This window comes from Hemicordylus capensis, chromosome 2 (genome assembly GCF_027244095.1).
Source record: "Hemicordylus capensis ecotype Gifberg chromosome 2, rHemCap1.1.pri, whole genome shotgun sequence".
Lineage (NCBI taxonomy): Eukaryota > Metazoa > Chordata > Lepidosauria > Squamata > Cordylidae > Hemicordylus > Hemicordylus capensis.
In genome coordinates this window covers 107,628,465-107,642,129 of record NC_069658.1, presented here as the reverse complement: position 1 = coordinate 107,642,129, position 13,665 = coordinate 107,628,465, and the positions used below count along the sequence as shown (strand labels likewise).

Sequence of the window (13,665 nt, the reverse complement as noted above, 5' to 3'; positions counted from 1 at the left end):
AGAGACGGGCTGCACTTGAACCAAGATGGAACCAGACTGCTGGTGCCTAAAATCAAAAAGATTGCAGAGCAGCTTTTAAAATGATGCCTGGGGAATAGCCAACAGGAGTTGGGAAGTATCCAGTTCAGCAAATGCCATCCTTTAAAGTGCAAGGGTGCAAAGGATTCAGATGAAACAGGGGACAGAGCAGGACCACATAAAGAGCAGACAGGAAGCTGTGCCAGCTGGTCAAAGCTGGCACCAGGGAAGAGATTCAGCTTATAGTTGCTTATGTGTCAATGCCAGAAGCCTCCGAGCCACGATGGGTCAGAAAAAATGAAAAAAATGAAAACTGGACTGCTTGCTGCTGTGATAGGTGTAAAAAAACCCGTTTGAGTTTGCTTCTGAGTTTACATGTTGAGGACTGGAGTGCCTGTGGTTAAAAATCAATATAAATATATATATGTTGTACACACTTATCTTTTATTATGACAGATATCCTGTTCTTCCTCCAAAGAGTTCAGGGTAGTGTACATGATCTTCCTCCCCACTTTTATCCTCACAACAATCCTGTGAGGCAGGTTTGGAGGAGAGAGAGTGTGTGTCTCACCTAAAGTCCGGCAGCAGGTCTCATGACTGATTGAGGAATGCCAAATCCCACAGTCCTAGTCTTAACACACTAATCACTACACCACACTGGTTCTAATCAGTGTGTGCATATTGACTGCAGGAGAAACCTGATGCAGGAGAAAAGGAGATTAATTTTTAGTGGTGAAGAAAACTAGTGGAGAGGAGAATGTTGGAAACCTTTAGAAAGCATGAAAGGGTTTAATTATCAAAATGTGGGGAGGCTCTGGGCTCTGGGCAGGCCTTGTTGGCCCAAACCTGGATCTTTTAAGAACCTAGCAACACCTCTATAAGGGAGAGAGGAAGAGGGGAGAGTGGCAGGATTATGCATGCAAAATCTGGTATCAGCAGGTATGTTGTTCAGAATTTATTCTAAAAAATAATTTTTGAAAGAGTCAATATTCCTCTGAGTGTGTTTGGGTGTAAAAAGTAGTGCATTCAGCTAATTTATGTTGGGGGTTGTAATATTTACCCCAGTTAATTAGCAGAACACTAAAGAAGCTACCCGCTCCAGTTACAGAGTAGAATGCAGAGTTTAGTTGTTGCAGCTATTTAGAGGAGACATGTGGAGATTCTTGTAGAACTAAATACTAGGTAGATTTATTGGTGAAGTACACCTTTGGATAGGAAAGACCTAACCCTAATCTATAGAACTACATAATGAATAGGTAGGGAGAAAGAGAGATGTTTCCATCTGCTCTCTAAGAGGAAAGGAAGGGAATCTGACTCTCACAGAAAATGCCTGAGGAGTCCTATCAAGGGTCATAGAATAGAGATAAAGCAGGGACAGGTAAGGAGACCCTTATTCACTATCTCTGCTCCCAGCGCCCCTAGTGGTCATTAGGATAGCTGGTGCAAAAGGTCGATGCACTGGAACTCCAACAATTAAAATGGCAGAGCAAGATGGGGAGGAGAAAGGGAATGAGAGAAGTGGGGAAAGAGGAAAACAGAAAGTGGTGCGAGGTGGGCGCAAGTTGGCAGAAGGTGGCATAATACTATGTGTGGCTCTTCAGAGGTTCATTGGAATCCAATCTAACCCACCACTAGATTTGAGTTTGACATCCCTGGCATAGTGCATTTGCAAGAGAGAGAAAATCCAAGCCCCAATATTTTTATATGGGGGGGGTGTATTCCTGTTGCACCCCCTGTAATATCATCCTGGATCCGCCCTTGGTGAGTGGGCAACAAAATGGCAAATGCGGTTCAATGTTGTCAAGTGTAAAATGATGCACATTGGGATGACAACCCCACATATACGCTGATGGGATCTGAGCTGTCGGTGACTGATCAGGAGAGGGATCTTGGGGTCGTGGTGGACAGCTCGCTGAAAGTGTTGACTCAATGTGCGACAGCTGTGATAAAGGCCAATTCCATGTTAGGGATCATTAGGAAGGGGATTGAAAATAAAATGGCTAATATTATAATGCACTTATACAAAACTATGGTGTGGCCACACCTGGAATACTGCATACAATTCTGGTCACCACATCTAAAAAAGAACATTGTAGAACTGGAAAAGGTTCAGAAGAGGGCAACCAAGATGATCAGGGGCCTAGAACACCTTCCTTGTGAGGCAAGGCTACAACACCTGGGGCTATTTCGTTTAGAAAAAAGATGACTGCAGGGAGACAGGATAGAGGTCTATAGAATCATGCATGGTGTGGAGAAAGTGGATAGAGAGACATTCTTCTCCCTCTCACATAATGCTAGAGCCAGGGTCATCCCATGAAATTGATTGCCAGGAAAGTTGGGACCAACAAACGGAAGTACTTTTTCACACAATGCATAATTAACTTGTGGAATTCTCTGCCACAAGATGTGGTGACAGCCAACAACCTGGATGGCTTTAAGAGGGGTTTGGATAACTTCATGGAGGAGAGGTCCATCAATGGCTACTAGTCGGAGGGCTATAGGCCACCTCCAGCCTCAAAGACAGGATGCCTCTGAGTACCAGTTACAGGAGATTAACAGTAGGAGAGAGAAAATACCCTCAACTCCTGCTTGTGGGCTTCCAGTGGCATCTGGTGGGCCACTGTGTGAAACAGGATGCTGGACTAGATGGGCTTTGGGCCTGATCCAGCAGGGCTGTTCTTATGTTGTTATGCTGGAACAAGGCCTTAGAGGACAAACTTAGGAACTGAGTTTTCATATGCAAACTTTCCAATGCACTTCCCACATGGAGGTCATAAGAAAGGGGGAGAACAATAAAGAGCAAGCAAACTCAAAAAGTGGTCCTCACTGTGTCATTCATTTAAACAATGGAAGAAAATGGAAGCCTATCAGAAATTAGCTGTTTTTCAGACTTGTACAATAAATAGAGTAGAGGGCAATGTAGGACAAAGAATCACAGAAGAGGCGGCTGGGACATGGCAGAAATATGTTATTACTGTTAAGTGAAAGCTATATATGGGTTGCCAACTTTCTTCTTGACAAAGACTTGAGGTCTCTAGTAGCCCTATGATCAGCAACAATTACACATTTACCATTTCCCCCACCTCCATTGCATCGCCATGCTGGGCAATGCTGTACCTATTGAATTTTTCCCACATTGAATGTCAAACACACATAACTCTCTGATAGGAGAAAAGAAGTAACAGTCCTGGCTAACCAAAGTAAACAATGGTTGACAGGTTTCAAGTGTTGTCACACATGAACTTTAAAGAGGCTCTTCCTTCAAGTGAATTTGTAATGCAAAACAAGAACAACCTTGGCTGAAATTCTCATTTGCCTGACAAATACCTTTCCTCTCCCCAGTGAACAACAATTATTAGACAGTCAAGTGGGCTGTAATATAAACAGCTTAAGAAACGCTGGAAAGCCACGGTGTAAAACACCCATTCTGGTTATGGTTATCCAATGAAGGAGAAACAGCTGAACTGGAATATTCCATAATGTGGCTTTCTAGTTCCACCTGGTGTTGAAATGCTGAGCATTCACTGGGCCTATTCAGGCATTATGTTGAACGCACATACAATGAGTGTGTGTGTGTGGTGACTGGTATTCAGAGCAAGGAAGCACAAGTGTGTCATGAGAGCAGCCCAGGGCCGTAGCTAGAGGAGAGGGCAGCCCATGTTCTCCCCTCTCCCTGGCGGCCTCTCAGTGAGAGAGATAATGAAGAAAATAGGAAGGGGTGGAGCTGGGGCCCCTCAGGAGTTGGGGGCCCTGGGTTCTTTGAACCCATCTGATCAATTATAGCAACCCCCCCGGAGCAGCCTAACATAACTTGCCCACTAACTGCAGTGGGGCACCAGGGTTGAGGTATTTTTAATGCCCTCCCCTTCCCCAGGAAGTTCTCTATGCCACCTGAAAATATGTCTCTGAGGGCTGCACAACCCTTGGGGATATATTTTCAGGTGGTACATACGGCTTTCTGGGAATGGGAAGTCATCAGATATTATCACTTCTCCGCTGCAGCAGTGCTGTTAGTTGGGAAGTTCTGTTAGGCATCTCCATGCTGCACTGGTGCTTCCTTGCTCTGAATGTCATCCAGGTACAGATCTAGACACCGGTACAATTATTCACATGTTATATTGAACATGGGTACAGCAGTACACCTCCTATCAGTACCAAGTATTTCAGGAGTCTGTATCCAAGTTCACTTTTAAAATGAGTGCAGGTACAGTCATTCACAGAAACACATGTACAGACATCTGAATTGTCATACAAAATAATGTCTGAATAGGGCTACTTTGATAGTGTAATTTTAAGATAAAAATGACAGCTTAAAACTAACTTCCATGTAAAAGATTGGATCTTTCCAGACTTTGGGCCTAAGTTGTCATTTTTATGCATTAATTATAAGTATTTTTTTTACTATAATGCTTACTATAAGTAGATCTACCCTCCTTTTTTTCTCCTTTTCTCTGTGTCAATCATTCTCCCACTTCATTTCCCAAAAAGATAACCATAGCATCACTAGTGTGACACAACAAACATTACCTCAGGTAGAACCCAGCTGTGAGTAGCAATCCAGCACTGAAGACTAGGTACAGCCTTCTTGCCTTGATGTTAAGAAGAGCACCGTGGTGGAACATCCAGTGGTCCTGCACTCAAGGCTCCATCTTCTGTTGTGATGATCTGAGTATATTAGAGACTAGAGGCAATATGAGAAGATACAAAGCTAGTATATCTCCTGTTAATTAAGTCTCTTTTTAAAAATGGAAATAGGATTATTTTGCTAATACATGGAGAAAAGAAGGAAAATAAGTCCTTGAATGTCAGGTTCTCTTTAAAAGTCTTGCCTCTCATGGTCTCGGTCTGCACTGTGCAACCACACTGAGTGAATAGGCGACATTCTCATGTTTCAAAACAGGAAAGAAATTATCCCTAATGAGGACTAGGTGGAAGAAATTGTTTATCTAATAACGTGTAAAGGTTGCAGATGGCTCTGGCCAAACAAAGCAGCAGTGTGGAAACGCTCAGTGACCCAGTTCTTTCTAGGAAGCCCAGCTAGCCATAGAGTAAATCTAACAGGATGTTCCACTCCATCAAGTTTGACTTTGCAATCATTGTGCAACTGATGACATGCTTGGAAGTTCATGGAACTTGGAAGAGCGCTTTGCTCAGCCCTCTGGCCAAACATTCTGTTTAATCAAAAAGAGTATCTACTGGGCTGCTAGCTTCCAGTGCTCAGTTTCTAAGACGACAGGTGCAAGGTTTCCAGACTCTCTGGAGAAGTAGGATAGTTCTCATGCTCAGAACAAGTTCAGAAGCTGTGCATCCTCCCACTTTTAGCCTACTTCCCAGAAGATTTATGAAATCACCCAGCATTGTGTGTGTGTGTGTGTGTGTGTGTCCATGTGTGTCCCCCCACCATCAACTTTGCAACACCTGTACCAGTATGAACCAAATCAGGTACACTTGTAGGGACACTTGTAGGGACTACCTCAATGGCGTAGTTTGTGATGATGTCATCCATCCTGATACAAGATGGCGGACGCGTAAATTTTTGAGGTGCAAGTGGGCTAACTTGTGAACCGCCTAACCGATTTGAACCAAATTTGCTACAGCTGTAGGGACCCACAGGGATCCCCAAATGGCGTGGTGTGTGGTGATCTTATCCACTCCAATTCAAGATGGTGGCTGCATGAACTTCTGAGGCACAAGCAGGCTAATTTGTGGACTGTCTAAACAATTTAAACCAAATTAGGGACAGTTGCAGTGAGTGACACATAGCAACGTCTCAGTGGCATAGTTTGTGATGATGTTATCCACCCCAATTCAACATGGCAGACATGTAAACTTTTGAGGTGCAAGTGAGCTAATTTGTGAACCGCTTAACCGATTTGAACCAAATTTGCTGCAGCTGTAGGGACACATAGGGACACCTCAATGGCATAGATAGTGAGGATGTCATCCAACCCAATTCAAGATTGTGGACACATAAACATTTGAAGTGCAAGTGCACTAACTTGTGGACAGTCTAACAGATTTGAACCAAATTTGCTACAGCTGTATGGACACATAGGGATGCTCCAATGGTGTAGTATATGATGATGTCATCCACCCCGATCCAAGATGGTGGATGTGTGGACGTTTGAGGTGCAGGTGCACTAACTTGAGGACTGTCTAACTGATTTGAACAAAATTTGGTACAGTTGTAGTGACTAACACACAGGGACACCTCAGTGATGTAGTTTGTAATGATGTATTCCACCCTGATCCAAGATAGGAACATAGGAAGCTGCCATATACCGAGTCAGACCCTTGGTCCATCTAGCTCAGTATTGTCTACACAGACTGGCAGTGGCTTCTACAAGGTTGCAGGCAGGAATCTCTCTCAGCCCTATCTTGGAGAAGCCAGGGAGGGAACTTGAAACCTTCTTCTCTTCGGAGAGCAGCTTCATCCCCTAAGGGGAATATCTTTCAGTGCTCACACTGCTAGTCTCCCATTCATATGCAACCAGGGTGGATCCTGCTTAGCTAAGGGGACAAGTCATGCTTGCTACCACAAGACCAGCTCTGGTGGACCAAGATGGCGGACACATGAACATATGAGGTGCAAGAGATCTAACTTGTGGAAGTCAATTTGAACCAAATTTAGTCCAATTGTAGAGACAGTGAAAGGAAAGGAAGCTGATTAGTTCTTACTAGAACAACTTGTCTCATTGTGAGTAAAAAATAAGGTAGGCGGTATTTGCAGTGATTGTCAGCTTGCCCTCCAGGAGGACTTTCCCTCCTACCTCATTCAGCAGCTGGGTACAGCTAAGGGGTAGGACAGAGCCCTCCTACCTCCTCCTACCCAGCTGGAGGCTAGTTGACTATGCTGGCACCTCCTTACCCTGTTTTTCACTCACACACAATTGGAAAATGGAAGTATGCACAGCTTCTAAAACTGAGTGGGTAGGATGCTTGTCCTACCCTACTTCTGATCATGTGAATGAGCCTAATCTCTTCCCTTAGCTTGGCCTCCTAATCCCTGATGTGGTGGCCGGATTGTAGACAAGAAGTACTCCAGAAAAGGTATTTTGCACTTTCTCAAAGGCACTCTCTTCTTTAATGTTGTTTTGCATACCTGTCTGAGTACTGACTACAGGTTTGATGACTAAGGCTCAATGAGCCCTGAATCAAGAAGTCCTGCCATTTTCAGAATAACCAGAATCAGTTTGGAAGGGTGAGTGATGCTTTCCCCATTCACCAGGCCACAATTGGCTGCAATGCATTATCAGAAAAATATGACCCAGAATCCCTTGCAGGAGGGGTACAACTTTCAGATTGTGCACAGCTGCACATATTCTGAGAATCGTACAGAATGAACAGAGACTGCAAAATTATAGCAAGCAACTCCTAGGCATGGCTGTTTCCAAAGCATGATGAGTCTTGGCTTCCAGAATCCAACCAGATCAGTGATCCCAGCAAGACAGACATCTTCCCCTTTCCTAGCATTAACTCAGGCAAAACTAGACAAAGACTTTCCTTCCCTCTCTCACAGATACCCCAGCTTTCCAGCTGTATCTCAGGCGGGTTATTATTAAACCCAAACCCAATAATCAAGACTGCTCAAAACAGGCTTTAAAGGTTTTGAAGGGGGAAATGGTTAGTGGCCTTGATCCACCATGCCTAAGGTATCGTGGTACAGGAATTCTAGAGGGAATGCCTCCTACCTTGACAATTCCATCCTAAACATGCTGCTGTTTCTGATCAGTATCAGGTTTTGACCAATATCAGTTACCAGGTTTGGGATTAAAACTGTAATCAGATTAAGGACAACCGAAATTTGTGTGTTTAATACTGGAGAGCATACTATAATTGGCCGATGGTATCTAGTTTGTTGTGTGCTACAAAAGTCAGTAGGGACCAAGGTGCAGCAGCTGTCCTGGACGGAATTTGTTTAGCAAAGCACATCTGGATTGCACAAGCAGTTCCTGCGAATTGCAAGGACTTCTTGATAAATATTATAGTAAGGTTAACCTATTAAATTAGCCATGTGTGTCTAATGTGTGGAGGGTCAGATACTCTCCAGTCCTGGGCACAGATGACTGATTTCAACAGGGGGGAAACACGTTAAAATTGCAACTTCTGAAGAGATGTTACTTGGATATTTAACAGTCAAATGTCATGACAGTCATAATAGTCTGTCACAATAAAGCTGCCACATGCACCATTAACATAACACACCACTGACCTTCACAGTCGCAACACTGGAATGTTACACCACTGTGATGTGTAAACGGCACTCCAGTACTAAAATGGAAGGAGCTTGGTGTAAAACCTGTTTGGAATCTATTGTGTCTGACCTGCCCTATAATCTCAGAAATGTGAAAGTCTGTGAAGATTACATCATGTTAAGAGAAATGCACTCTGCATATGCTCAGAGTCATTCTTGATGATTATTCGATACATTCCACTGCTAAACTGTGACATTCAAACAGGTCCTATAGCTGAGCCCTGCTGAATTCCAATTCAAATTAAGTTTCATCCCCAGCTGTTGAAATCCATGTCACAGAAGTTCATGCTGTCTTCTTATAACACTTCCAATAGCATTGCCTGTAGGACTCTATATTTGTATGCCTTTTGCCTCACCTGACAAGTATACTTCCTGGTCTTGCAATCTGGCATGAGCACAAGGAAGTACCTTCATTTTCAAACTATTTTGACAGCCTAATGTTTCTCATTCTGTGAAATCATGAAGGGGGTGGGAATGGTTATTTGTTGTCCTTGGGAGTTGTTAAATGCTTTTATGCCGCATAAATTAAAGTCAAAGGGCATACACATGCATATGTATCCTGCAGAGGTTTTATGCTTCTCAAAAGCACATGATAAAATAAATCATGTTCAGACCTATTTTAAAACAGTGAGGACCGAAGTACTATGGAGTTCTTCAGTGGTTTCTTTTTTTCCTCATTTAGAGTTAAGTAAAAATGCAGCAGCAGCACCATCTAATGGCAGTTGTGAGCTAGGAGAATGCCCTATTATACCTTTGGACTCCAGTCCTTTCTGTATTAATGGGACTTTTCTCTCAGGGAAATAGCAACTGCACTGGCTGGGGCATCTGGATCAGGACCATGGCAGGGCAACCCCAACACACACACACACACACACAGATACACACACACATATCACAATCCCAAGCCTGACCACTCCCCTGCAGCATGCGAGCCCCAATCACAAGCTTCACATCATGTGTGAAGGTAAAGTTGTGCTGTTGAGTCAGTGTCGACTCCTGGCAACCACAGAGCCCATGTGGTTTTCTTTGAACACAGGAGGGCCTTACCATTGCCTCCTCCTGTGCAGTATGAGAGGATGCCTTTCAGCATCTTCCTATATCGCTGCTGCTTGATATAGGTGCTTCCCATAGTCTGGGAAACATACCAGTGGGGATTTGAACTGACAACCTCTTGCTCCCTAGGCATGTTACTTCTCTACTGCACCATTAGGTGGCTCTCACATAATGTGTAGTTTGTTTAGTTTGCCCCGAATAATTCTCAAACTGTGAACGGGAGATTGGAACATAGCTGCACTTCTGCATCATCATTTACTTGGCCCTGAATCCTTCCAATCAGACTTTGCCAGCTGGTGTGTGTGTGTGTGTGTGTGTGTGTGTGTGAGATTGAGATTGAGATTGAGATTGAGATTGAGATTGAGAGAGAGAGAGAGAGAGAGAGAGAGAGAGAGAGAGAGAGAGAGAGAGAACTCTGTTATGTATCTTTATTAGGGTTAATAAGTGAGTCAGTCCTAATGGAGAAACTCAGGAAAATCTATTCACTTCTGATGCAGGGCACCCACAACAGGGACCCTTCTTGGCTACAGAATGACAAACCTAAATGTTAGCAACATGTCCTTAGGCTGAAGAGTCCAGAAACTCCTCCCCATGCTCCTAGGAAATTGAGAGTTCATCAAGACTGCCTCAGTTACTAGTACAGGTAAAAGTGCCGCCCAACCTGACTATGCTTCTGGCTGTCCTTGCTGTACCACACATGCTGTGTTATGACTTCTAATGCTCTCATGTTGAGTCCAGGCCATCTCTTACTCTGAATAGCCTTTGGTACAGTCATCCCTTCCTGGACCAGGAAATGAATGTACTCAAGTGTGCTGTATGTATGTTCTGCCCTCACCCCACCCCTGCAGAATCCAGTATCTAGCCTCAGGGGAGTCTGCACCAAGAGTCCAATGCTGAACTGGATTGGATCCACACATGTACCGCCTGTGAGGGGTTTTCACTCTCATCCTTCCTCTTCACAGCACCTTTCACCTGCTTTGCATAAGAAGCTTCCTAATCCTGAGTCAGACCATTGGTCCATCGAACTCAGTGTTTACACTCAGTGGCAGCCGACGTTCGCCAGGGTTTCAGACAGATATTCCCCAGCTCATCCTAGAGATGCTAGGGGTTGAACCTGGGGCCTTCTGTGTGCAAAGCACATGCCCTTTGACTGAGCTCTGGTCCTTCCCCTTATGGCTGTAGGGGACTTTCAGTCCAGGTGAGACTGCTGAATTGAATTTCAGTGCAAAATTGACCATCTTTCTGGCAATAAGACCCATACAGGAATGTGAATGCTGCCCACTGCTATGTATTCAGACTGATGGCTCATAGACAGTGCCTATAGCCTAGTATCACTTTCATACAGCTGCTCTGGAAAGCAGAGAACCTCTTAATTAGAGACATTACATTAATTGCTAAATGTCTGTGCAGGCAATTGAGCATGTCAAATCTCTCTAAATGTTAACATTCTACATTTTCCTCTTTTAAAATTCCAACCAAATAAAGGCAGGTGTCATGAATTTTGGGTGAGATACTGAAGAGTTATTGGATTATCCAGACATTGTGCTCCAGGCTGTGTATAATTTAAAAGAGCAGTCAGAGACCAAAGGGCTGCAAAATCCTGCTAAGGGACCAAGCCTGAGCTCACCAGTATCCTTAGCTAGCCGAATTTTATCATGCCCAGCTGGGAAAATCCCACCAGGGAGAAGAAGCATAAATCTCCTGGGATGTGAGAATGGTTCAGGCCCAGCACAGCATCTCTGCAGTGGTTATTGCTGGTGTCTACCTTATGTTTCTTTTTCGATTGTGAGACCTTTTAAAAATGTAAACTGCTATGAGAACTTCTTTGTTGAAAAGTGGTATATACATATTTGTGATAATAATCTTTATGGGAGCCAACAATAATCTATATATTTATTTCTCCTAGGCGTACCCATTGCTAATTCCATGTGTGGCAGCACCCGCAAGAGTTCACAAGCAGCTGCCGATTAGCGACAGGATGGGGAGAAAATAGGGATGTGGCCGCTGGCGTGCCAGCCGCCAGGACCCAGGAGCAGGCGGCAGAGGGCCGGCCCAGCCACCGGGAATTGGCAGGTGGGTGGAGGTGGTGGCGGGCTGGCCAGCCGGCCAGCCAGAAACCACAGGCGGGCAGGCGAAGAAGTGGGCTGCTCCTGCCAGCGGAAGGTCAGCTGCCGGGAGCAGGCGGTGGTGGCGGTGGGCCAGGCCGGCTGCTGGGAGGAATTGGAGGGCGGGAGGTGGTGGCAGGCTGGCTTTCTGGCCAGCCTGCCAGCTAGACACCACACAGGTGGGGGGAAGAAGCGGGCCGTGGGAGGCACAGATGCTATGCGCCTGGCCCAGCTGGGAATAATAAATAATTAGTAGATACTAGGCTGAAAGAGTGTTCTGACTGCTTTTTCCTTCACCAATCAGCCCTGCATTGTAAATAAAATAAAATAAAATAAAAATCAGAAATGACAAAATACACATTTTTTTCATGATAAGTGTTGGATGACGTGTTTTTGTTACGTTTTTCAAAAATTGTTTCAAGTATGTAGCTGGGGGGATAGTATCTCTTTTATCAAGAGTCCCAGCAAGAACTAATGGACAATAGAAAGTACTTTATTGATTTGATTTGATTTGATTTGATTTATATCCACCCACCCTGTCCAAAAATGGCTCAGGGCGGTTTACTTTAAGGCAGTGTTTCTCAGCGTTTTTGAAGTCAAGGTCCGGTACATTCTTGGTGCGCAGTTTCCCAGACCAGCAGTTAGTAAAGCGGTTTCAAGTTTAAGTTTATTTATTTACTTATTTAACAGATTTCTATACCACCCAAAACTTGCATCTCTGTGCGGTTTACAACTAAAATCATATTATAAGCATTAAAATCATTAACATTAAAATCATTTAAAAGCTCCAGGAGTTCTCTGGAGCTTATTTCAAGGCAGGCAGCCCTCTGAGAATTACCCTCCCCAAACAATTTTGAGCCAATGGGGGCTGTCACTGATGGGAGCTCTCCTAGGCAGATAGCCCTCGGAGGAATTACCCCCCTCAAGCAATTTTGAGCCGGTGGGGGCCACCACAGCTAGGAACTCTCTGGAGCTCATTTCTAGGCAGGCAGCAATCGCTGCAAGGATAATGTTCATTTCGCTTCCTCAAAATGAACATAATCCCTGCAGTGAGGGCTGCCTGCCTAGAAATGAGTTCTGGAGAGCTCACCCGGGCTCCATGGATCTTGTGCCCCACTCCCTTTGTGTGTGGGGACTGGCACAGACTCAAGGACTTCCACTTCCACACACACCCCTGCATTTACCCCTCCGGCAGCATACCTCCTTGCCACCCCGTTGTTTTCCTGACCAGAAGTAACCAGAAGTGCTGTGATGAGAAGGGTCATCTATTAGCACCCATAGGGTGTCTTTTTCTATCAAGAAGGAAAGAGGGAAAGCAGCCTGGTACCCTTCCACCATCCCTCTCTCCACACCTCATCTGGATGGCTGGGGGAAACTACCATGCTGCCCCTGAACTGGCCACAATGAACCTTGATGAGGCCCATGGACCTTGGTTCATCATGGTAGGGACAGCTGTGCAAGAGACAGCAGCCACGCAAGATACATGTAGTGCAGATGACTGATGGCCAAGAAAGGGAGCCAGACTACACACTTCTGTTGTCATGGTGTTAATACTTGGTATTTCCCTTGTTATGCCTTTGGCTTCACCCATCCCAGCTCAGAAACAGGCCCCACAACTCACATGCTTTAAGAGTTTCATCAGAAACGCATGAACTCGATTTCCTTAGATAGCAAGTCCATTTTCTTAGACTAAATCTAAAACCTAGGAAACAGCCATGGACAGTTGGCCTGCTCACACAGAATGCATACCCTCTGTTGCTTAATTCAACAAAGAACTGCCTGCTCCATCTGGGAAAGAGCCTTGCCAATGACTTTTCCTTTCTTCTTGCATAAACTTCCATCTGTGCCAGGAAACATGCCTCTTGTGATTCACTGACACTTAAGTCTTATTTTCTATTGTCTTGTCTGTCCTTTAATTGTAGGCCCTTTGCGGGCAGGGCTGTATTAATTGGTTAGTAGGCTTTTGTTGACTGTGAAAAGCTGTGGTATGTGCTCATGTTGGATATGTGATTTAGAGCTCTACCTCACTATGGAGGGAATGTAATAGCCTATTAGCAAGGCTTAGTCATGCCTGGAGAAGTGATGCTAATTACAGTATCCACTATTCCCTTTGTATTGGTAAGCATCAGGAATTGCTTGGCAGTCTTTCAAGTGTTTCAAGTTCCACATGCAATCTCTGCAGCTTCCTTCAGAGTGCCACCCACAAACCACTTGGGACAGCATGCTTGAATTTAA

General features: G+C 44.6%; 1 protein-coding gene across 1 annotated transcript in view; it reads left to right on the top strand.

The window, feature by feature from the left end:
- PGM5 (phosphoglucomutase 5) overlaps positions 1–7,043 on the top strand; it is a 149,645-nt gene extending 142,602 nt beyond the window's left edge. Inside the window, exon 12 of the mRNA XM_053292968.1 lies at positions 7,009–7,043. Within this exon, the coding sequence (XP_053148943.1) occupies positions 7,009–7,028 (20 nt within the window). The 3' untranslated portion in view covers positions 7,029–7,043. The remainder of the gene's footprint in view (positions 1–7,008) is intronic.
- Positions 7,044–13,665: the final 6,622 nt, after the last annotated feature.